A 24119-nucleotide genomic window follows, 5' to 3' on the forward strand; every position below is an offset into this window, starting at 1 on the left:
AAGATTCAATAAGATTTCTAATCTTTTCTCATCCAGATTAAAGCTCTGGATTGAAAGGAATGAATATGACTACACATTCTTCTGATTGCTATGTTAAGTCTAACTAAAAATCATTATATATGTACTAGCCCTTAATCTGCACTTTCCCAATTCCAGCCCTGTTTTTAATTGGTGCAGTTTCCCAATTCCAGCCCCATTTTTAATCGATCCACCATTGGTGGCCATACCAGAAGCTGCCTACAACTTAAGTTCCAGAATTCCCTCCATAAACATCTCACTTGCCTCTCCTCCTTCAAGGTGCTCTTATAAATGTACCGCAACCAAGCTTTTGGTCGTTTGTCCTAAAATCTTGTGGGTCAGTAACAAACTTAGTACAATATTCCCATGAAACCCCATTGGATGATAACTGCAGTAAAAGCATCATTTACACAGCGGGTATCATCAGTCTAGTGATTTTGACAATGGACCTGCTATCCAGTGGTAGTAAATTAACATCCCGCCACAGCAAATTGCAAAACCCCAACTGGTTCACTAAGTCACCGGAGGGACAGCATGACTGCAATGCCATACAACGTACCTGATTTCTTATGCCCTCTGGACAGTGCTGTTCATTTATTTTAATAGTTAACAGCAATATACTATTCAAATCAACTATAATAGCCAGGCTTAGGAATTCAACTGGCTACATCTAGACAACTGAAAAGGATTTAACTTTATCTAAGTTACCTGTTGTCTGTCGTCAACAGCTTCAGGTATTTATTTCTCTTTTCATTACTCACCTTTATATTGGCTAAATATGCTCAACACCTTTTAGTTTTCAACGTTAAATGGAAAATGTATCTTAAATTATAATTAGTCACAGCACTAACCATACATTGGAAATGGACACGAGAAACTTGTACAATGCGTGACATACCTGCACTTACCTGAAGTTTCTATGATGCATGATTATTGATTAGGAAATATGTAGCATGATTTGAATGGAAAACTTGAGCAAGTGTACACAGACTCACAACTACAATTACAGCCCGAAATACTTGACCCTCTATGTATTCGGGTCTATCTGCAGATCATATAACTGCAGTTATAAGTGAGGGTAGACTTCATTCAAATGCCACATTTCTCACTCTAAAAGTTCAATATGCTACAAGATAATGACCTGGTCTTTGTGAGAATTCTGGTGGGTAGTCAATCCTTGGTCTCTTTCTGGTGTTATATGAGTCAAAATCTTCTGCTCGACGCCTACGTAAATTAGGTAAACAGAATCATTATAAAAAAAACAACTTGATGAATACAATTGAAAAAGCTGACAAATGTAAAATTTTAAGATAGCAATCAAGAAATGCAAACATATAATGGGATTGATTTTTCCTGTGTTTCATTAATCAATATTACTGTACCAATGAAACAGTTCATCAATTTGATCAGCTGGATTGTTGTCTGTATATATCTGTGTACTTATATGTCTTGTTAACAGTGTATTAAACCCATGGTTAAAAAAAACTCAAAACTTCTTCATTTTGAAATAATGCAGGATAGTTACAGTTAAAGCTAAATCTTATGATTTAAAAAAAATTACAGAAAATTACAACCGAACAACTGAGCACACAGAAGTGACCAGCTGCATTTCATGATGGCAGTTTTATGTATATCATGGCAACAGAAAGCTTACTTAAAAAAAGAACAATTCTTCATAAAGTCGCAATGCAAAATACAAGTTACCACATGAACATGAAGAAGGAATGTATGTTTTGTTCATTCTTAATGATTCTGGCTGATTAATAAACATTTCAAATATTTTATACTTCTAGTTTAAAATACAGCTGTCCAAATATAATTTTATCCCCACAAAGAGGAAGACGCCATTGAGACCTGGTTTCAAATTACAACACAACCTTTTTTTAAAAACTCGGAACCAAACTTAATTTTCCCTGTTCTCTTTCTGCTAAACAGGACATGTGCAGTCAGTTTTAAAATTCAAATTTTGTATTATATAAATATGACAAATGAATAAATAATGGTGAAAAAACCATGAGAGTCAAATTTTATCATTCACACAATGGGATTCATTCAAGTGTGCACTTTAAAGTCACATTCAATTCCTACTGTCTCCATGGGGATAAAACATTAAAACACAAAAATTTTAAACAAAATGACTGGAAGCCTTAATAGCCTAAAGTCAACAGGAAGAGTGATGTCAATTATATTCATACTAAATGACTTTTCTCCAGCTTTCTGTTGCATATGTTTTATATATTAAACAAAAAATAAAGCATAAAAAAAGCTTTCACGGTGAGAAAAATTCATTAATTCTACATCGATTCACACTATTGAATTGAGTTGCAAGATGTTAAGGTTCCAAAGGCCATCAACATTAAGGCTTCAAAATAATCAAGTACGACTGCCAAATTTGACGTTAAAAATATATGGGAATGCCTATTAACTACGTGAATGGATTAGAAGTTTGAGAACTATGTGTGCATCAGTAATAAGGAGGGAGCTGATTAAACCAATTTTATGATAGGTTACCCAATTTTGATTAAGCAGAAATTAGAGTGAGATATTTTGGAAGATGAAAAATGATTCATATTCACAAATCAAGAGGATGCATCAACCCAGTAACTCAAGTGTGAAGAAGAAAAAGTGGATTTTTCTCACCCTATCATTCAAAACAAAACAAGGGCAACAACAGCAAGTTCATATAAAAATGCTGGTTAAAGGAGGAACATACCGCTTCTTGTAGTTGATTTTTGACCACGCAACGAAGGTTTTAATTTGACAGTAAAGTTCATAAAGCAGTCCCAACTAATGACTTATGATGTGAGCCACAAACATAAAAGGAGGGCCTGGCAGGCTGAGTAGAGGTGCTGTGGTAGCAATGCTATTGCAGTCCAGTGCAAAAAAAAGAATAAATTCCATTCACAAAGACCTTTAAAATAGCACAGTGAACCCCTTGGCTCATAACTTCAAAAGACATCTGGCCGCACAGTCCATAATAGCCACAAAGAGAGGGGCACTGCCAGGTTTCCTCCTACCTAATCGACAGTCCACTACATCAATGAAATGGGCCATTGTTGAATTATTTTCTACCTACCACAGGTGCGTTTCATAAAAGGAAACATTTGTCAAAGGCTGTATCCCAGCAAACTACATCAATCCATAGTCCTTTGACAGAGTGGAGGGTATTGAAAGACTTAAATCTGTCGTTTGATAGATGGCTACAGGCAAAAGCACTAAGCAGAGTGGTTACATCAGTTCTTTGAAATTCTCCGCTTTTTTCACCGTGTTAACACCCCTTTTCTCCCCCCAAGATTAGGAGGGAAACTGTATACTGTTCATAAGCAGTGCTCAGTGAGGTGGCTTCAAACTGTAAAAGTCCAGAGGCACTGTGGACATCTAGGAAGATCGCACACGGACTCAGCAACATCCACACTCTGGTTTGTTGCCAGGTCTCCAAGGGCCATCGATTTTCCCTTTTTAAAAAAAACCTAATCACGTGGATGCTTTCAGAAGCTCAGCAGCTTGATGGAAATGTATTCACTGTGACTAATACTTTTTTAAGGAATACTTTCAATAGGTGTATGCGTCACGGTGACCAGGGTGTAGCACCAAGTGAAAGAGTCCCATATTTAATGCTCTTCTTGACCAAGATAAAATAACTTAACCCAAAATGAGATGTCATCTTCTGCAAAATTAACAGATACTGATCCTTTTAAAGTCCCAGAGCACATTATTATCCACAGGAATACACCTGAAAGAAAAGGCTTTCACAAGATTATAAATGCAAGTTTACCATTAAAAATATAATTTACACTCCACCTACCACACCAAGATTTCATTAGTTCTACACAATACCTCAAACTCCCTCTACCCCAGTATATGTACAGGATGTACCACTCTGTACTCATATATTGGAAACAGTAATATGATCACCCCATTTCTTTATTACAGTTCATTTTGGACATTTATGCTTTAACCATGTATGGCTCCACTCTTTCACTCTTGAAGACGAAAAGCCACTGCGAAAGCACCCACAGCTGTCAAGGGTAGACTGTGCAATCCTCACTGAAGCCACAGACTAGTCCATGCAGCTTGGCATGAGGATTTTAAAGTGATCTTCGGTATCGCTGGTACAATGAATGGTGACTCTTAGTGCTCCATCATGTTATTCCAATACAAGTGCCTACTATCAGTCCAAAGAACGTTTCTAACCTTCCCACTTCCCGGACAGGATCACGCCGAGAAGGCCGGCCTCTTGATCGTGGCTGAGAATGCACTCTTCTCTTGTGCCGCATTTTATGAATGAACTGATACAAGTCAATGCTTTCATCAGGTGGAAACAGAAGACAAAGCTGTGTGCCACATTCAGGTTCAATTTCCTAAGGAAAAAAAAGACCCAATGGCACAGTTTTAAAAAAAAGACAAGCAGTGTGAAGTCTGCAATAAGTCTGAAAAGTTATATTTGTATACCTGGCCATCCCGTCCAATTTTAACTGGTTTATTTTCATTCCACAGGTTTACAAGATGTCCCGTTTTTGTGAATGGCAATTCACGTCTGGAAAGAGAATATTTTTTTCAGTAAGCATAACGGTCTAATATTCTACCCCATGCAAGCTGTTAATTTACAGATCACATTCATGCAGCTTAATTCTTAATTATATTATTCTTGACAGTACCTTCGAAAACCACAACCAGTACCATCTAGGACAAAGACAGCATATAGATGGGAACGCCACTACTTGCAAGTTCCCCTCCAAGCCACTCACCACTCTGTCTCGGAAATATATCATCGTTCCTTCACTGTTGCTGGGTCAAAACCCTGACATTCTCTCCCTAACTGCACGGTGGGTGTACCTATACCACATGGTCTGCAGCGGTTCAAGAAGGCTGCTCACCACCACTTTCTCAACGGCAATTAGGATGGCCAAGCCAGCGAGAGACACATCCCACGAATGAATGAATTTTTTAAAAAATTCATCCCTCTTAGGTCTCAGTTGTTAAGGCAGATAGGTAACTAACTTGTTCTGTGCCAATTCACATCTTCACTCTGGCACAGGGACACAAGGAGGAATGTAGGTCATTTAGTGTGAATAGGAATACCAAACATGATTGAACCTATGCTCAAGAGGCAAACTACTCAGGCGTGTGTTTAAGATCCTATATCTCTATTCAAAGATCAGGAAGTTCTTCCAGCATTCTGGTCAATGCAAGAAGAAAGGACAGTAACATATATAAGCCATAAATAGTGCTGAAACAACTAAAGATTATCCCATTGTCACCTCTGGACTTGACTATTCCAATGTTCTTCTGGTTGGTCTTTGATCTTCCACCCTGTATAGTCTCTGCTCTACGACTGGCGTAAAACCATGATCCATGTTAGTGCTTTCCAGCTGCCTTGGCCCCAAGTTCTGGAATTACCTCCCTAAACCTCCCTCTCTTCTTTTAAGATGCCCTTTAAAACCTACCTTTTTGATCATGTGTTCTGATATCTTCAAAGTGGTTCAATGTCACAACTGTTTATTAATAATTCTCTTGCTAAGGGCCTTGAGATGTTATGCTATGTTAAAGTATTTTATAAATGCAAGCTGCTGTTGATTAAATTAAGAGGGTTTAGGGGTATAAGCACATTTGACAATTAACACAAGCAACAACTGCAAAATATCAATTAACAAAGTCAACAGGATGCTGAACCATAAAGGCAAAAAGAGCAGAAAAGTGGACATAATGCTGTAATGGTATTTTGCACTAGTCAAACCATATCTTAAGCACTGTCCACTTCTGGTCATCAAGGCAAAAAAAGACATGCAAGCTCTTGAGGAAATGCAGGAAAGAGCTATAATGTTGGTCCCAAGTCTCTCATGTTGACTCCTTCCCTTCATCTTACACTGGCAGCTGTGCCTTCAACCATCCACATTTGGGAAGTCCCTTCTAAACACCCAACTTTCCTTCTCAAAATTCACCTATTTGATCAAGGTCTGGTCAATTATGGGAGATTTTTTTTAAAAAGAGGCTACATCTTTGAAGCATAATGACACTTTTCCTATATTAAAAGGCACCACATAAATACAAAGTTGTTGCTGTCAGAGGCCTGACTTGTGTGGAAAGCAAGGAGAAACTTAAGACTTTTCAGTCACATAATGAGACTTTGAACACAAGAAATAAGAGTAGACCACATACATGGCCTGTCAAGCCTGTTCCATCATTCAATACGATCATGGCTGATCTTGGGCTTCAACTCCACTCCCCATGTCCCTCAATTCCCTGAGACCAAAAATCTGCCTATTCTAATCTTTTAGCTGACCAGGATAGGACTGGAGATATATAAAAAAAAAATCCTGGAAGAAACTAGGTGCTGCTATAGTGGGAACGTGGGTGAGACTGCAGGGCTTTTGTGGATGGATAAATGAAGATGAACCGAAAACTCTTCTTCAGCCATAGTGGTCACAATCCTATGAACATGACTTCCCTTAAATATTCCTTTCCTCCCCACAAAGCTTGTACTCAATGCCACCCAAGCAGTCAGTTCATATAATAGAAATTGCTGCACAATGCATCTCAAACATCTGCCTTTAATGTTTCAGAATTTGTTATAGCTTTTAACCGAGAGTACCTGCAAATCCAGTCAATTTTGAATACGCCACCTAACATTTTTGCATTCATCCCTGCAGGCAGTACCCAGTGAATTGGAGATCCTCCATGGTGCGACTCTGATGAAAGTCTGGCAAACCCTGAAAACAAATGAAAAATGTTAAAGTAAGTTACATAAAATTAATGGACTCTGTTCACCTATACATTATGCACATACTCGTACCATGTAAACAGTTACTGCATTTCCAGGTATGAATTTCTGATTCATTATATATCAAGGGTCAAGCCATTAGGGAGTGATTTGGCCTATTAAAAACATGGCCACATCCATATCCTCAAGTAACATTTACTCAACTACACCTATACATTGTAACTGAAAGTATAAATATTAAGCAGTTTACATTGAATGAAATTAGATTTTTTGGGGAGGGAGAGGTAAAGTGGTGAAAAAAATACAGGCTGGTGAGAAATTAATATACTCTGATATCCATCTAACAAATAAAGATTTGATTTTACTACCAACGCCCTGATCCTATTCCCAGACAGCACCAACAGAAAAAGTTTGTATGACTTCTAACTTGACAGTTATGTTTAGAATGGCAATCTATGGAACAACGGCATCGAGTGGAGGAGATCTTGATGGTTCTGCATCACATCTGCTAGGCCAAGGGAAGGAAACTATCAAAAGGACAATGTGTTTTTTATTTTTTAAAAAATAAATAACATACAACTCACGTGGATCATGGTTTTATGCCCCAGAGGGTGGTAACTTGTACATTGTCTGCATTTCTATAAAAACACTCTAGAGTACGATTCTTTAATCTCTTCCCTGCTTTAATTATTGATAAAACAAAGCAAAATACAGTTTTGAATACAGCAAAGGGGGGAGAAAGCAAAGAACACAACCCATTTGAGTCCAGTTCCCAATTGGTAGCACAGATACGTGCAATATACTAGTTCAACTTTTAGTCATAGTCAATCAGTTTCATCGTCCATTCCGATCTACTGTCATATCTCCTAAACTCTCAAAACAATTGGAAATACGCAATAAGAGTATGGAGAGTACCTTCCACTCAACTTCCTACTAGGGTTCAAATTTTAGTCAGGATTATATTGAATCTTGACAAACTAAAAAATATAATAAATGTATAAATAAAAAACTCAAATTTGTTTAACAACATTGAAAATGGGTTGGTTTCCAACACATGCTGGAAGATGTCGTCAACAGTGCAATCAAGCAGTACTTACTCAGCAATAACATGCTCAGTTGAGTTCTGCCAGGGCCATTGTGCTCCTGACCTCATTACAGCCTTTGTCCAAACATGGACAAAAGAGCTGAACTCTAGAGAGGTGGTGAGAGTGTCTGTCCCTGACATCAAGCGAACATTTGACCCAATGTGGCATCAAGGAGCCCTAGCAAAACTGGAGTCAATGGGAATCGGGGGGGAAAAAAAACTCTCCACTGGTTGGAGTCATACCCAGCACAAAGGACGATGGTTGTGGTTGTTGGAGGTTATTCATCTCAGTCCCAGGACATCACTACAGGAGTGATAGCCCAACCATCACCAGCTGCTTCATCAATGTCCTTCCCTCCATCAAAGGGTCAGGAGGGGGGATGTTCGCTGATAACTGCACAATGTTCAGCACCACTGGTGACTCCTTAAGACAGTGAAGCAGCCGGTGTCTATATTTAGCAAGGCCTGGGAAATATTCAGGCTTGGGCTGATCAGTGAGTGGAAAGTAACATTCACACCACACAAGTGCCAGACAATGACCATCTCCAACAAGAAAGAATCGAACCAATCCCCTTGACATTCAATGGCATTACCATTGACCAGAAACTGAACTGGAGCAGCCATATAAATACTGTGGCAACAAGATGTTAAAGCCTGGGAAATCTGCAGCGAGTAACTCATCTCCTGACTCCCCAAAGCCTGACCACCATCTACATGGCACAAGTCAGGAGTGTGATGGAATGCTCTCCACTTGCCTGGATGGGTGCAGCTCCAACAATGCTCAAGAAGCTCAACACCTTCCAAGAAAAAAAACAGCCCGCTTGATTGGCACCCTATCCACCACGTTCAACACTCTCCCTCCACTATCGACAGTGATAGCAGAGTACATCATTTACAAGATGCAGCGCAGCAACTCACCAAGCCTCCTTCAACAGCATTTTCCAAAGCAGTGACCTCTAACATCTAGAAGGACACAAGCAGCAGATGCATGAGAACAACATCCCCTCCAAGCCTCACACCATCATGATTTGGAACTATATCGCCATTCCTTCCCTGTTGCTAGATCAAAATCCTGGAACTCCCTTCCAACAACACTGTGGGTGTACCTACACATCATGGACTGCAGCAATTCAAGAAGGCCGCTCACCACTACCTTCTCAAGGGCAATGAGGGTTAGGCAATAAATGCTGGCCTAGCCAGAGACACCCACATCCCATGAAAGGATAAAAAAAACGTGGTAGTACTATTTCTTGGTCAAAGTATTCCTTTCTTTAATAGAAGGAACAAAAATTCTAAGATTCAGAACAGACCTAGTAGCTCAAAACTGGGTATCCATGAGACACTGTAGGCCATTAGCAGCAGCAGTGTTTATTACATTCCACCACAATCTGCAAACTCATGGCCTAGCATATTCCTCACTCTACGCTGCCATCAAGTCAGGGAGTCAACCCTGGTTCAATGGAGAGTGCAGAGCATGCTTGGAGCAGAACTAGGCATACCTAAAAATAAGGTACCAACTTGATGAAGTTACAACACAAGACTACATGCATGCTAAACAGTGGAAGCAGCGCACTGTAATATGCTAAATGATTCCTCAACCAACAGATCAGATCAAAGCTCTGCAGTTCTGCCACAACCAGTTGTGAATGGTGGTAGGCAATTAAACAAGTAACAGGACAAGGAAGCTCCAGGACATCCCTCATCTTGACTAATGGTGGAGTCCAGCACATGAATGCAAAAGGCAAGGCTGATGCTTTCGCAACCATCTTCACCCAGAACTGCTGAGTGGATGCTCAATGTTAGCCTTGTCTTGAGGACCCCATCATCACAGATCCTAGTCTTCAGGCAATTTAATTCACTCCACGTAATCAAGAAATAGCTAATCACACAGATGCAGGAAAGGCTACTGGCCCTGACAACAATCCGCTGTAGTGTTGAACCAGCTTTGCCTCTGGCCAAACCGCTCTAACACAACTACAACACATACCTAGCGGCCAAAATTAACAAAATGAACGGGTACGACCAATACACAAAAGTCAGAACAAAATCCAACCAATTACACTCCCAACAGTCTACTCAAGTGATGAAAGGTGTCAACGGCAGGTATCAAGGGACACTTACTCACCAATAATCTGCTTATCAAAGCTTGCAACGGTTCACAAGAAGCACTCAGTCTCAGACCTCATTACAGCCCTGGTCCAGACATAGACAAACAAGGTGAATTCCAGAGGTGAGCCGAGGGTGTGGCATCAAGGAACCCTAGCAAAATTCAGAGGGGGAAACTCCACACTGGTTGGAGTCATGGTGAGCAGGAAGGAAGATGGTTGTGGCAGTTAGAGGTCAATAATCCCAGCTCGAGGACATTGTTGCAGGAGTTCAATGCCCAACCATCCATCAATAACCTTCCCTCCATCATAAGGTTAAGTGGGAATGTTCGGTGATGATTGCACTGTTTAGCTCTATGCACAACTCCTCAGGAATCAATTGGTGCCTACATGCAGCAATATCTGGACAACATTCAAATTTGGTTTGATAAGTGGCAAGTAACATTCTTGCCACACAAGTGCCAGACAATGATCACCCCAACAAGAGAGAGTCCAATTACCTTTGACATTCATCAACAATGACATCGTCAAGTCATCCACTATCAAGAGCTGGGGGGCGGTGGGGGGTCACCACTGACTAGGAACCTAACTAGGCCTGCCACATCAATACAATGCCTACAAAGGCAGCTCAGATGTTGGGTATTCTGCAGTGAGTAGCTAACTTGACTTCCCAAAGACATCTACAAGGTGCAAATCAAAAGTGTGATGTGCAGTTCTAACAATATTCAAGAAACTTGACACTCTCCAGGTCAAAGAAACTCACTTAATTAGTATCGCACCCACCAAGACAAGCATTCATGCCCTGAAGCCACTTTGCACTGTATTGTGTACCATCTAAAAGATGCAGTGCAGCAACTTGGCAAGGCTTCATCAACAACACCTCCCAAACTTACAAACTCCTAGAAGAACAAGATCGAGAGGCACACGGGAACACCACAACCACCTGCAAGTTCCTCTCCAAGTCACACACCATCCTGACATTAAAATGCAATCATTGCTGGGTGAAAATTCTGGAAGTCCTTATCTAAGAGCACTGTGGCAATTGTGAGGAATATCTAGTTCATGGTTCATGTTAATATTTTAGAGGTTAATGTTTAGTTTCAGGAAGATTAAAGTTTAACTGTAGAAAATGGGATGAATGCAACTAAAGCAGCTTGGAGTCTGTTACATTTAAAAGGTTGGGACTAAAGTAACTTAAGGGATTAACAGCTGGAAAGATTAAGATCCTAAAGCAGCAGGTGGGCTTACTTAGCTGGGGACGCAGTGTCTACACTGCTTGTAAAGAAGTGCAGTCCTGAGAGATGTTCTGTTTTGAGAATTAGAGTTAAATTCGTTTAAAAGCATTCAGTGAACCATGAAAGACTACGTCATCATGGGAGATGGGCCGAGCTTAAGAGGCTCTCTGGTTTCAACTTGTACGTGGGTTTGCTGGGAGATGGGGTTGGTTGCAGTTTGGACCTTGTGTGGTTTGTAGCTCACTGAAGCCACCCTGGGAGACATTCGGTGCAATTAGGGCTCAGGAAAAGTCCTGGGGGACAGAGAAGATGGCGAAAGGTCATTCCATGCTGGAGAGGGCCAAGGCTCAGGAGAAATTCTGGGAGCCGTTTATAGCTTGGGGTGCCGGGAGACTGGAATTTGGGGAAACCAGTACCAGCTTAGTGAAGTTATTGGTCTGCGAAAGAGTTGGAATTGTGCTGGTAATTAGTGGCAGGAATGCAGCATTGTGAATCCTGTGGAACGCAATCTTAGGCGAAGAGATTGAACCATTAAGAGGTGAGCAGTCGCAGAGGCAGAGTCCAAGTGGGTTTTGAGGGAATTCAGAGGCTAGATTTTCTAAAGTGAGGAATTGAAATCCCTCCTAAGGGAGAGTTATGCCAAGATTTTATGACTCACAGTGATCACTGAAGTCTGGGTGGGTTGCTGAGAAATCTATGGGATGTGCCTGTATCACACAAAACTTTATCAGTTCAAGGGGAGCAACTGGGGTTGGGAAATAAATGTAGGTGTTGCCAGTAGTTGCCACATCCCATTACCAAATATTTTTTAAAGAAATGGCTACACCACAGGCAGTCCTGGAGCACAGATGAATGTCCCAGAGCCATCCGATTGCAGAAAATACATTATGCATAGTTTGATCACTGCAATTAACTCTGCAAAGCTTAGCAGACCGTACTAACAACTAACATGAAGAAATCAGAGATTTCTGACTAGACAGTTTGCTTCTATTTTAAGCTTATGTTCAACTAATAAGAAAATTACATCAGGATCTTGGGATTTGCAATAAATGCAGGCTCCCCTGCAGCGATGCCCAAATGCTGTATATGAATCAAAAAACTTTCCCTTGAAAAAAACTAATTAGAAAATACCTACAAAACCAACAAAATTACTCAATTTCTTCATACTATTTTCTCACCCTGAAACTTCCCACTTTCTCGAACAGAGAATACCAGTATAACGCTCCGAGCATCTCGGAATGCAGTGTTGAGTTTCTTCTCATTTACTGGCAGTGTTGACCATACACCCTAATAAGAAAGAGAGAGGAAAAAGACACACCTTAAAGTTAATTATCCAACAAATCTGAACACTTTAACCTCAAGTTGGACCGAAAATGTTTGAAACAAAATGAACAGAATGTGGGAAATACTCAAGCAGGCTAGGCAGCATCTGTGGAGAGAGAAACCGGATTAAAGTTTCAGGCCATGACCTTTCTTCAGAACGGTCACAACCTGAAATGTTGTTTTGTTTCTCTCGCCACAGATACTTGCAGATTGCTGAGAACTTCCAGCAGTTTTCTGTTCTTATTTCAGATTTCCATCATCTGCAGTATTTTGCTTTTAAATTTTTGAACCCAATGGATGTTTACACTTAATGCACATTTTCCAGTTGAGAGCAATCTAAACACCTGTGTGGGAATGATCTTTGGCAACTATTCCAACAATATAATGGGAAACAGACTGGCTTATTGTTCAAACAACTCTTGCAATGTCTCCCATTCCTTGAATGATGCAAACATGGCCAGCTAGAAAATTCAGATCATCTTCCAAAAAATGAATCTCAACAATATATTTGAGGGTTATTCCATTACAGCTACACAGTTTACTCATTCATGGAGTAAGAGTAGATAGCCACGTTTTTTTTTTTATTGGAAAGCAGTTACTCAAACATCCAACTTACTTTTCACATTCCTAAGGTTTTAGTAGTCTTAAGTTTTATATTATGCTGAAGCACTTGATAAATACCCTATGAAATTGTTGATTTGATGGGAAGTATCTATACGGAGAAACTTAGGGTGGGATTTTCCGCACCCGCCCGCTGCCGGGATCGTCTGGTCCTGCTGCAAGTCAATGGACTTCTGGCTGGGGCACTGCTCGACCTCAGCAGGTCCCGCCCACGACAGGGCCAGAAAATCCCAGTCTTAATGTTATGCACTTATTACATAGAAAATGCTACAAGGCAAATAATCCTGCACTCATATCATTTGGTCCCACTATTCTAAAATTATGAGTCAAAAACCCTTATCTGGTTCCAAAATGTCCAAACTTTTCACAATTTTAAATGCTTTATATCACCTCTACCTTCTCCACATGTTGCTTGGCAACTAACCATTTTCCAACTGTATTTCATATATTCCCATCTAATTCGTTGTCTTGGACCCGATGTATGAGTTTGTTGTTATGAGACACTGTCAAATGTCTTCCTGAAACTGAGGAAGCTTTAGATCCTCCCTTATATTATGTCTCATAAGACTTTCAAAACACTACCAACACTAGAAGGCTAACATATTTATATAATATATATAATTTAACAGCTGCTTCCTTGTTCATTTTTTTGAAAAAGGAAGTCAGATTTCCTGTTATCCAGTTGTTTGCTTATTCGCAAATAGAACTTATGGAAACAGGCAATATTAGTGAAATAATGAACATTTCAATTCAATACTAAAAGCCTGTAAAAAAACAATTCACAAACCCAAGCAAGTCTTTTGAAATCTTAATTGCTTCTCAGAAGAACTTGATGTGATGAACCTTCCAGGAAGAAATAAGCAATCTTACCCCTCAACAGAAACAGAATTTACTTTTCTTAAGGAATACGCATGTTAGTTTAGGGAGCTTAATTCACTGCATGCTCCAAAGCAAGGGTCAGAACTGGCAGTCTAACATTTATGTCTAGGAGTCAAATATGATCCAAAAACCTGCCACTTTTAATTCATTCTCAACAACATGTTTTGGTGAGCTGAGGACAAATGCATTATTTATAAAATAATGTAAGGCAGTTAAGAAATGGAGTCTGACAAATCCAATTAATTAGTAATTAATGGGATTGCTAATAAGTATTGTTATTATAAGTTAATTGCTAAAACTTTTCAATCAGAACATTGGCTTGTCAAAATGCTTAGCAGTAAAATGAACTCATCACTTGAGCAAACAAGTTGAATTCAAATGAAGAAATTACCTCTATTTTGAGTGATATTTAAGTTGGCTAAGGCAAGAACAAAAGAAACTGTGGACAAAAAGAAAAAAAATTATGGACCAATTCTTCCGATCTCAATAGCAGCAAATGCTGAGAGGATTGCCGGTATTGTGAACAGAGTTATTTTTGGCTTATAGACAGCGCTTAATGCCCTGTCTATCGGTGCCGATGCCACTGATCTCGGATACAATCTGACACATTTAGAATTGGACCTGCTTAAAAGGCATCTTTCAATCCTGCAAATATGTCCCCACTTTAAGGGAACCTCTTTAGTATTTGCCTTTCAGGTCAAATTCATTAATGGCAATACTGTGTTATCATAACAGGAATAAAATCTTTTGCTGTCTAACTCTTGGTAATGTGTCAGGGTCAGCTTTGTCTGGTGAGGTTCTGAGATTTCCCTGAAGCCCACATGCTGAACTAGGTGCAACAACTAAATCCAAATTATATAAATTGATTGCTCAGCTATAATATCAGTGACAACCATCACAAGTCAGTTTGTAGGCAGAACACTTCAGAAAACATCCTTTTGACCCACTTTTACCTGTGAACTAGGTATTTAAAAATTAAAAGTAGGTTTATACGTTGTCACAACATAAATTTAGAATCTAAGACCTCAAAAAATGTTAGATGATGTGTTGGACATCATACAGACCAACTGAACTGAGAGCATTCACAAATTAGTGGCAAACACACTCCACATTAAAACACTAAGCTGCTGCATGTACTGTGTAAAGTATAATTAGGTTCATTTCAGGGATATCTGGATACACAAGACTATACCTTAGCCTTTGCCAGGGATACATTCTCATGGTTGTTGCTTTTTATGAGGAAAAATCGTGCATCTCGAAGAATGTACTTCAGTTTACTAGTTTGATCTGTAAAAATGCAAATATAAAATTACTTCACATAATAGCAAATAGCACAACCAACAACTGTTTACAGCACATTATGCTTTATGTTCAGAGACATCAACTTTGTACTAGAGCTGTAAATGACGCTTGCACAAACATCCACCCATAAGAAAGCAATTTCAGTGAAAGAACCGTTATGATCATTTAAAAAGAAAAATCAGAAGTGGAGTGCAACAGATCATCGCACAGTCTGATTGCCACTGTAATTTGTGCAATAATTTGAACAAGACTTTTTTTATCAGCTGTAAGACTTTGAAGTGAAACAAAATCAGACAGACTCGATGGAATTCCAAGACAGCAGGGCTGAACAATTCAGAACTGCAAATAACTGCCGGCACTGCAAATTATGGAGAAAATGCATGGATGGAGCTATGCACAACCGCTCTTTCAAGGATCAACATCAGCAGAAGGAACAAATGGGTTGTAAGTTTCTATGAGATGATTCTAAACTTGTTCAATGGATGATCGATTGGGGAGTGAAACTTTACACCCATCAGAAGGTTAAGGTCAGGAATATTGGTACAGCTTATAGATCATTTCCATGCACTACATGTGACCAAACAGTGCTTTCATAAGCCGTTCCTTTCATGACTCTCTCCAAGTTTTAAAATGGATTGACTTCTTTGGTCAAGTTATGCAATAATTGTTGTTTAATAAAACACTACTTCAATTTGAGTTGCCAGCCTTGCCATATTTCTGATGGGCAATAACACCTACCGTTATTTGTTGCTGGTTACATAGCCAGTATTACCGAAAAGTAAGGCAACTAAATGCCATGCTTAAGCATTCATCCTTGGAAATACAGCAAAAGTGGCAACTTCAACTGAGAGGTTAATCACACATTGGAATCTGAACTTTTAAAAAGAAATGGGGCATGAAATTGAAGCCAAACTGCACAAAATGGACTAATACATTACAGCAACAAACTTGTTAGCAGAAACAGGATTGAAGCCTTGATTTTGTTAGCATTAAAGCCTGCTTGCATAGTTCCACACCAATAGTATCCAATATATTAAGCTTCAATTCATTCACAAGCAGCTTCTTCGATTTCAGAACATGCGCCATAATCCCTTCAAAGTATAACTTTTTACATCTGCTGACATATACAATTGTTTCATGTAAACATAACTGTATAAGTAAAAAAATGGAATGAAGCTCAAACTGCAATAAAACGAGGTCATACAAAAAAAATCATAGACAGAAAAATTAATCATTTTTAGGAAGGGTGCCAAATCATTCCTCTAAAATTTTTCTTGTTGCCAGGCCTCCCGATGCAGCCAAGAGTTCAAAAGCCACCTGGAGAACTTGTTGCTATGCCAGCTGATTTCCACTGCTGGGAAGTAAAGCTCTATCTCACTTTGTCACGGCTCAAACATTCTAGTCTCCCGATCGTTGGTGACTGGACGTGTGACCAGAGATGCACATCAGGATCCTGCAGAAGTTATGACCCAATGACCTACATGGGAATTGCCTGGAAAGTTTCAACTTACAACGGGCAATTTCCCTGCTCCCTGGGGCCCTCAGTAAACATCTGACTGTGAGTCAGAGTCAGCGACTTTGGACAGTTCCAATTTATTGATCTGAATAGATATCCAGGAAATGTTAGACAGAAAAAAACCTAGTCTAACTCTTGGATAACTCCAGAATTGACACCCCAATCACTCACACTGACACCCCCACCTGCCACTCTACCCATTTACATCACCCATCCTACCCTTCACTCATTCATCCGTTCACCCATTCATTAACATTCAAACTGGACCTTTAACCTTACCACACGGAGCTACTGCCATAAAAAACAACACGTCTTCTCTTCCCCCATCACCCCTGCCCACCCCCACCCCAGGCTCAGCATGGCCTGGCAAGAAATACAGAGCAGCACCGAGTTAGAAAGTTCAAACAGAGCTGCAATCAGACGATGATTGCTGCTTCTCGGAAGATCTGGGCCAAAATTTCTGGCAAAATACCTCATTAAATTTCAACAAAAATCAACTTAGATTTCCAGAAAACTTTGTGCAATTTCACTTCCCACACTGTACGGTCAAGCCTGAAGAACTTAAGCTATAGTAAATGCACAGGGATGGTAAACAATGTAACCCCCCATTTCTTGTAGCAATCATGTGCAGGAGGAAAAAAAGGAAAAACTAAAATGCTATATGCAAGCCACATTTATGAAAAACTCAGGCTAATTTATGAAATTGTAATGCCACCCAATATAAAAATTGGAGGCAAGACATTTACGCTGATGCAATCAATTCAACTTAAAAGTATTTATATTTGCATAAAAGAAAACTAAACAAGCATCATGTTATTGAAAGGAACCAAAAACAAGTTTTTCAACTAGCTATAAATTCAATGGAAAACACTCAGGTACTGCATTATAGTGACACTGTAATTTGGAGAGACAATTTGGAAAAGCTGTGAAATCTAAAGTCGTGGATGCAAGATGAGCAGGTAACCAGTTCAGGAAACAACCATCAACAGAAGGAACCGTTAACAGTGGATATTTTGACAATCTCACCAAGCTATGTATCCTAATTAAGGTAATTCAATCATCAATAAAGCAAGACAAATGTTTGTCAAAATCAATTACAATTCATTTTAATTCTGCTCCCCCAGCCTCTTTCAAGAATTTGTGCAAATAGCATTACTGATTAGAAAAGAGCACTTTTGACTAGAACAGTTGATTGTTAGCAGGAGAAACAGAACAGGATTTTAAACATAAAAAGGTCCATTACAAATTAAAGGATTTACTCCAAAACCTTTAGTCCATAATTCATAAAGTTGCATGCTACACAATTTCTCAATCCCCCATTTCAAAAGTCAAATTCATTAGCTTTTAGATAAGCAATGTTATTTGGAACCAAAGGCTTAGGACATGTTAACACTGCACAACTAATTCAAGAAGCAGTTTGCTGAAGAATCTAGGGTTTCCTCATGAGGGAGCAGAGTGGAGACAGAATCCACAGAAGAGCAAAAACCCCAAATTCAGGCAGCAACCACCTCAAAAATCACCCTTGCAATATCTGTACTAGCAAGTTGTCACGAGAAGAGTGTGATATAAAAATAGAACTAAATTTGCCTGAAAAACACCCATTTTAGTCAATTAAAATCCTTTAAACCAAAAAAAAGCCATTTGGATTTGCACTGAGAATTAGTAATGTCCTTACTGATGTTGCATATTGAATGATTTAGAAATGACAGAAAAAGCTTTTGCAATTTAGCAATGTTCCAATTCACTATTAAACTTTATCTCCCAGCTTACAGTTAAGGTTTATAAATTATGGAACACAGCAACTTCAATAAATTATAAAGGCATATAATATTTTAAAGCCAAGTACATCCAAGTCCATAGATGTCAAGCATGACACTTAACCTAGCAGCTACTTTTCAAGATGCTCAACAGCACATTGAGGGTGTGGGGCCTTATGCTAACCTCTAAGCTAGTCGTTTCCATACCTTTACGAACTGCACGTACAGATGATGACAGCTTCTCATGTTTCTTCTCTGATCCTGCATTACAGTACACAAAACCCATTAGGCCCTTGCTGTTTAAGCTCCACACACAACAAGTTCCAAATGAAACACAAAACATACCTGCATATGAATCGGATGCTGAGCTTTCACTCCTATCAAACACAATTGGAGAAATGTCTCTAGATCGCTTTTTCTTCTCCTTTTTATCTGTCTCATCGTCTGAAGAAAAGTTAATTTGTAACAATTCTATTTAATGACAGTCTAAGAATCACAGACTGCAGTATGATGACGGGGGTTGAAAATTCCACTAAATTTGGTCTAGGCCTGTTGAAAATTACGAATCAGTAAAATTACGGAAACTGAACCATATCGTTACAGTGTCCAGTATCTGCTGCAAGGCACATATTCAGCACAGTAGCAGCTTTCAGGATTTGAAAATTATAGTCCAATCCAAATAATTACAGAGCTGATTTGAAAAAATAAAACCCGAGCTAAGGTTAGCCAATTTATAAATCTTTGTTTTGACATGAAATTTTGTGTTTCAAATTGAACTGTTCAATTAACAAAACAAAAACTGTTGCTATCATTATACTGCTCGCACTGGTGGAGTACCAACACCATATTAACAGTGATGCAACTGAGAAACCATACACTGATGTAGGATAGGGATGAAGGTACAGCTCCATGTACACATACGGAAAGCTTTGGTTACTTGCCTCAAGTCTTTTAGATCAGTTTTAGGACAGTTAGCACCTATCAAATGGGAAAAATCAAATTGTGCCTCCAAGGACAACTTAAAAGCCCAATATCTGGGGAAGTGTAAAAACTAGTCCTTCACCTCTCATATTAGGCTTAAATCTAGCCCAGAATGATGATTTGAAAGTCTCCTGGTCTGCAAAAAATAGCTTGAATAGACTTAAGGCAGTTTCATGGAGTCAATAACCACAACAAAAACTCTAATTTGATCCTAATCAGAGGGTGACAGAATGGCAAACGGAGGAAAAGTGGAAAAATCATTCAGCAAGTGCTCTCCTGAGGTTTTGGTTGAACGGTTAAAGCATATATTTGGGGCGGCGCATAGGGAGTTTTACTTTGCATCTGACCAACAGGAATAAAAAGCACAGTGACTTGTCACTGAGTGAAGGAGGGGAATCTTGAACAGTGAAGAAATTGATCATTCAAAGCTAGTCTCACACAGAAGTAAAGCAATACCTGAACCTGAGGTTCTAGAATCTTTAAAAGCACAGCGGATATCTTAATCGACCAGGGAAACGAATAAGAACCGGGAAAGAAAGAAGTGCGAAACTAAAATGGCTGATGGTTTAAGTACAAAAGTGCTCAGAAATTCCAGTTTAATTGCTGCCTGCTGAAAGCTGAAGCTAATGAGTGTGTCTGAGAACTCGGTGTGGAAAGGCTTAGGCAAAGAGATTGTTACACACCAGAACAGCTTTGATTTCTGTTGCTTTTTTGCATTATAGAATTTCCTGTTTTATCATAATCTGTGAGGTTGCCCCAAGTGGTTGCAATTAAGTTGCTTCATCTGTATAACATTTTAAACTTGCACATCAGTCCAGTCTCACTAGCCACATTGTCCATCATTTAAATGGACAGCCTCATGAGCAGCCATGACCACCACAATGTTAGCAACATAGAGTCCTGACCTGAAAAGCTAAAAGAAAATAATTTTCAACCCCCTCAATCATTATACATTAGGCTGACATATTCCCACTCTCCCACAAACAAAAAAGAGGGGGTATTTCTACATATATTACCTGACAGTGCTCTAATTCTGATTAAGCCCATTGCTAAAAGCCACAAAAGAAAGAAATAAGAATTTTTAAAAATTGGAAGTTTAGATGAATACAATTGATTCATGTCTGGAGATTTTAGCTAAATGAATTACAGATTAGGACACATTTACACAGACCGCTGTACTGCACCTATTTTTGTAGCTGCTGCAAACATATTTTTTAAAAAACAATCTCAGTTTGCCCTTGCCAGGGCCCATTTCCACACCTATCAGGAATTGGAGCATCTACAAAAACAGGTCAAGAAACACAGACTACCAATTTTATAAACTCTGATTACAATAATTCACTGTAGATTTCAGACAGGTTTGATCGCTGCACTGTAGTGGTTTCAAGGTAATCTTTCTGGCTTGCTGGACTGAGATTTTCTAACCTTCCAAAAACTGAAAACACCAACCTTACAGTAATGAAGATACTCAACATGAATGGATTTTACGCTAAATTAAATGGCAAACTGCAATGTTCAGCCTTGTAATGTACCTGATGCATCAGAACCAGATCTGGTGGCAGATTCTCCATCAGTAAATGAGACAGACTCAGAGTCAGAGTCACTGGCTTCACTACGTGTATCATAATCCTGCTCATGGCCTTCTTCCTTACTTTCTCTAGGATCTCTCTCTCTGAAATCATCTTGTTCAGACATATCCTGTTCATATTCTTCCTCCTCTACTACTTCTTCCTCCTCCTCCTCTTCCTCCCCCTCCTTCTCTTCCTCAGCATCATCCTCATCTGGTATTATGGTGTCTACTGGTTCATCTTGATTCTCTTGGTCTTCAGATGAAGTATTACCATCACTTTCAACCTCTGCTTCAGACTGATAGTCAGATTGAACCTCTTCTTTAGAGGAATGGCTTGATCTATGCACTTTCGCGCTCTCGATGTTCCGTAAAGTCTTCTGCATTAAAAATAGAAGATTGGTAAAACAGTATTTGTGAAATAAACAGAGTGCTAACAAAGACAAGTTTTATATATATATATATATGAGAGAGAGAGAAAGATTGCCAGCAGAAAGGACCTGTCAAAAAAAAATGAGATTAAAACTGTAACTAAAACAGTGAATGCTGTATAATTGGCAAAATTGGCTTGGAGGCATTAAAAGGCCAGCACTGAAAGGGAATTAACCCCAAGTGCCTCAAACATGCACCTTGTTCAAAATAAACTTTTAACTGATTTTCTTTGCTTTTACAGATTCCAAGCCAATAATATTAAATATAAATGAAAGGATCAATAATATAAAAACTTTCCCCCGATATGACGAAAGAATGTCAAGGTTAATCATAATCAGTCACTTATCAGAACTTGAATACTGCTGAAAAGAGAGACACATTGCCAAAGCTTTGTCTTGCACTAATAGGGACAAATGCAAGAATGCCAAATTTCAAATGATCACAGGACAAAAGGGGTGATTAGTTGGCAAGTCAATTCTGATTGGCCAAGGTGTTGCCACAGAGAAAACAACGGGGAACTATAGACTCCCCATGCTTCCCACTAATGCAAAAAAAGGCCCCAGATTTGAACATATTACTTTTGTTTGCAGACAACGGGTTCCTACATGTAAATGTATGCCTCTTCGAGCAAACGTAAATGAACCATGTTACAAGCTAAACTGATCATCTTAAATTGGTTGTTAACATAGCTATTAGCGCACTCGGGATATTTCAGCAAGTGATGCTCAATCATGGAATCACATCTAAAAATAGGCATTTTGTTTTGGGTTTCGCAAATAGATTACGGTTTACACTCTGCCAACTACGGATAACCAAAGGAACACGCTGCTTGATTCAATCAGCCAATCGTTGGGATATACAACCTATGTACCTGGCATCGCACTGGTTCTGAGATTCATACGTGATGTTGCTCAATTGTGTGCTAGACAATACACTGTGATCTGATCAGGACAGCCACTATCCCACAACATAGCTTCAATGAACTGTTTGTGCATTGAGCTTGCAAGGTGGGCAAACAGCTAGGCCAATTTTGTAACACGTGAAGCTTTACGAATCCAAGCACGTATATCAACCGGCTTGTGTAGACAGAAGCGTAGAACCCATTTGCAGATTTCTTAACTAACACACCAAGGAAAGGGAGCGTGTTAGACTGCTCCATCTCATAAGTGAATCTGAATGAAGTGCATTGTGTGTTAGGAAATCCTTACACTCGCAGCAGATTCAAATCTTGGAAATATATCATCTAATTATTAGAAAAATCCATCAAAACTGGGACACTCGTGGAAGCCAACAAAAATCTTAGTAAGCACTGAACCTAGAGAGGATCCCAAGGGCCGTCAGTCCAAAAAGATGTACTGCCTACCACCCAACTAAGTAACATTGTGTATGAATTTCAGTGCCACTGCAATGACACATATGTAGCCCATATGCCCCAACAACTGGCTTCATGTTCCTCTGGTTGCAGTAATAGGCACAGTACAGATCATACTCAGATTGCGCTTGCAAAACCCAAAATAGAACGTCTACTGTTAAGGCGTGCTTACATGATTGGGCAGCACTTCCTGAAGAATTCCGAGAGTGGTAATAGCTACTGACTAATTTAAGATTCTCAGTCAAGCAGGTAACGTAGCTCATTTATGCTCGCTAGGAGCGAAATACATTCCTATGTAGGGACCCGTTCTCTGTAAACAAAAGGAATACGTTCATGTATTGCGCTTTTTGAATTACCCTGAAGCATGGGGGGGCCTCAAATTCCCCATTACTTTCTCCATGGCAATGCCTCAGCCAGAGTTGACTTACAATCAGCACCTCTTTTCTCCTCAGGTATAAATTGTTGTGATCATTCAAAATTTGGCATTCTTTCATTTGTCCCGATGAATCAAGACAAAAAACTTCGGTAACATGAACTTGAAATGTCTTTTGGAAAGGGGGCAGATACTAAGTATACAGGGAATAGTATAAATTTTAAGAAAATCATTTATGTAAATCATTTGTGAATTTAGTTACAACTTATTTTGAAAAGACTGAGTTTAAGCAGTACTATCAGGATAATTTCAAATAATATTAAAGACTTGGGAAATTCAAACTGAGCTTGGGTTTGAGTGGAATAAAAACCAGCTAGAGCAATCTTTTGAATGCACAAGAAAAAAATCCATATATCAGTTACGCCATGCACAGCATGCACTTCCTGCAAGTATCACTCCATAGGACAAAATTCTCCCAATTGCACAGTTATAACCATATATTGTTAAAGTTACCACACCCAACACTCTTCAGCTCATATTTGTTTTTGTCCTGCAATTTAAAGTGCAAGTTGATACGGGCAACAGGAAACTTGGTGAACAGCGTATCTCCTTAATCAATTAGATTTAAGGATTGAGAAACAAATAGGCTAAGAAGGATAGCGTATTAGATGGGGTGAATTCAATGTCAAGTGAGAGATAAAGAATGGGAAAGAAAGATTAGAGAGAAATTTTTAAAATCACCAATAATTCACCAGCTGAAGGGATGGGTCACTATACTTAATTGTTCATTTCTGAGCCAGAGAAATCTATTCACAGTGATCAACAGTTATTAA

The 24119-nt window shown here is 39.2% G+C and overlaps 1 protein-coding gene across 6 annotated transcripts in view; it reads right to left on the reverse strand.

The window, feature by feature from the left end:
- ythdc1 (YTH domain containing 1) overlaps positions 1-24119 on the reverse strand; it is a 43476-nt gene that overhangs the window by 8416 nt on the left and 10941 nt on the right. For 2 of the 6 annotated variants that reach the window (XM_041185796.1, XM_041185795.1), the window contains exons 4-12: positions 21075-21489; positions 18907-19005; positions 18769-18822; positions 15179-15273; positions 12342-12450; positions 6611-6728; positions 4471-4555; positions 4213-4379; positions 1160-1242 (exon numbers count right to left, since the gene is read on the reverse strand). In XM_041185796.1, coding sequence (XP_041041730.1) covers positions 1160-1242; positions 4213-4379; positions 4471-4555; positions 6611-6728; positions 12342-12450; positions 15179-15273; positions 18769-18822; positions 18907-19005; positions 21075-21489 — 1225 coding nt within the window. The remainder of the gene's footprint in view (positions 1-1159; positions 1243-4212; positions 4380-4470; positions 4556-6610; positions 6729-12341; positions 12451-15178; positions 15274-18768; positions 18823-18906; positions 19006-21074; positions 21490-24119) is intronic. The other 4 variants (XM_041185798.1, XM_041185797.1, XM_041185800.1 and 1 more) reach the window with 3 other exon arrangements.

The sequence above is a fragment of the Carcharodon carcharias genome, chromosome 4, assembly GCF_017639515.1.
Source record: "Carcharodon carcharias isolate sCarCar2 chromosome 4, sCarCar2.pri, whole genome shotgun sequence".
NCBI classification, from domain to species: domain Eukaryota; kingdom Metazoa; phylum Chordata; class Chondrichthyes; order Lamniformes; family Lamnidae; genus Carcharodon; species Carcharodon carcharias.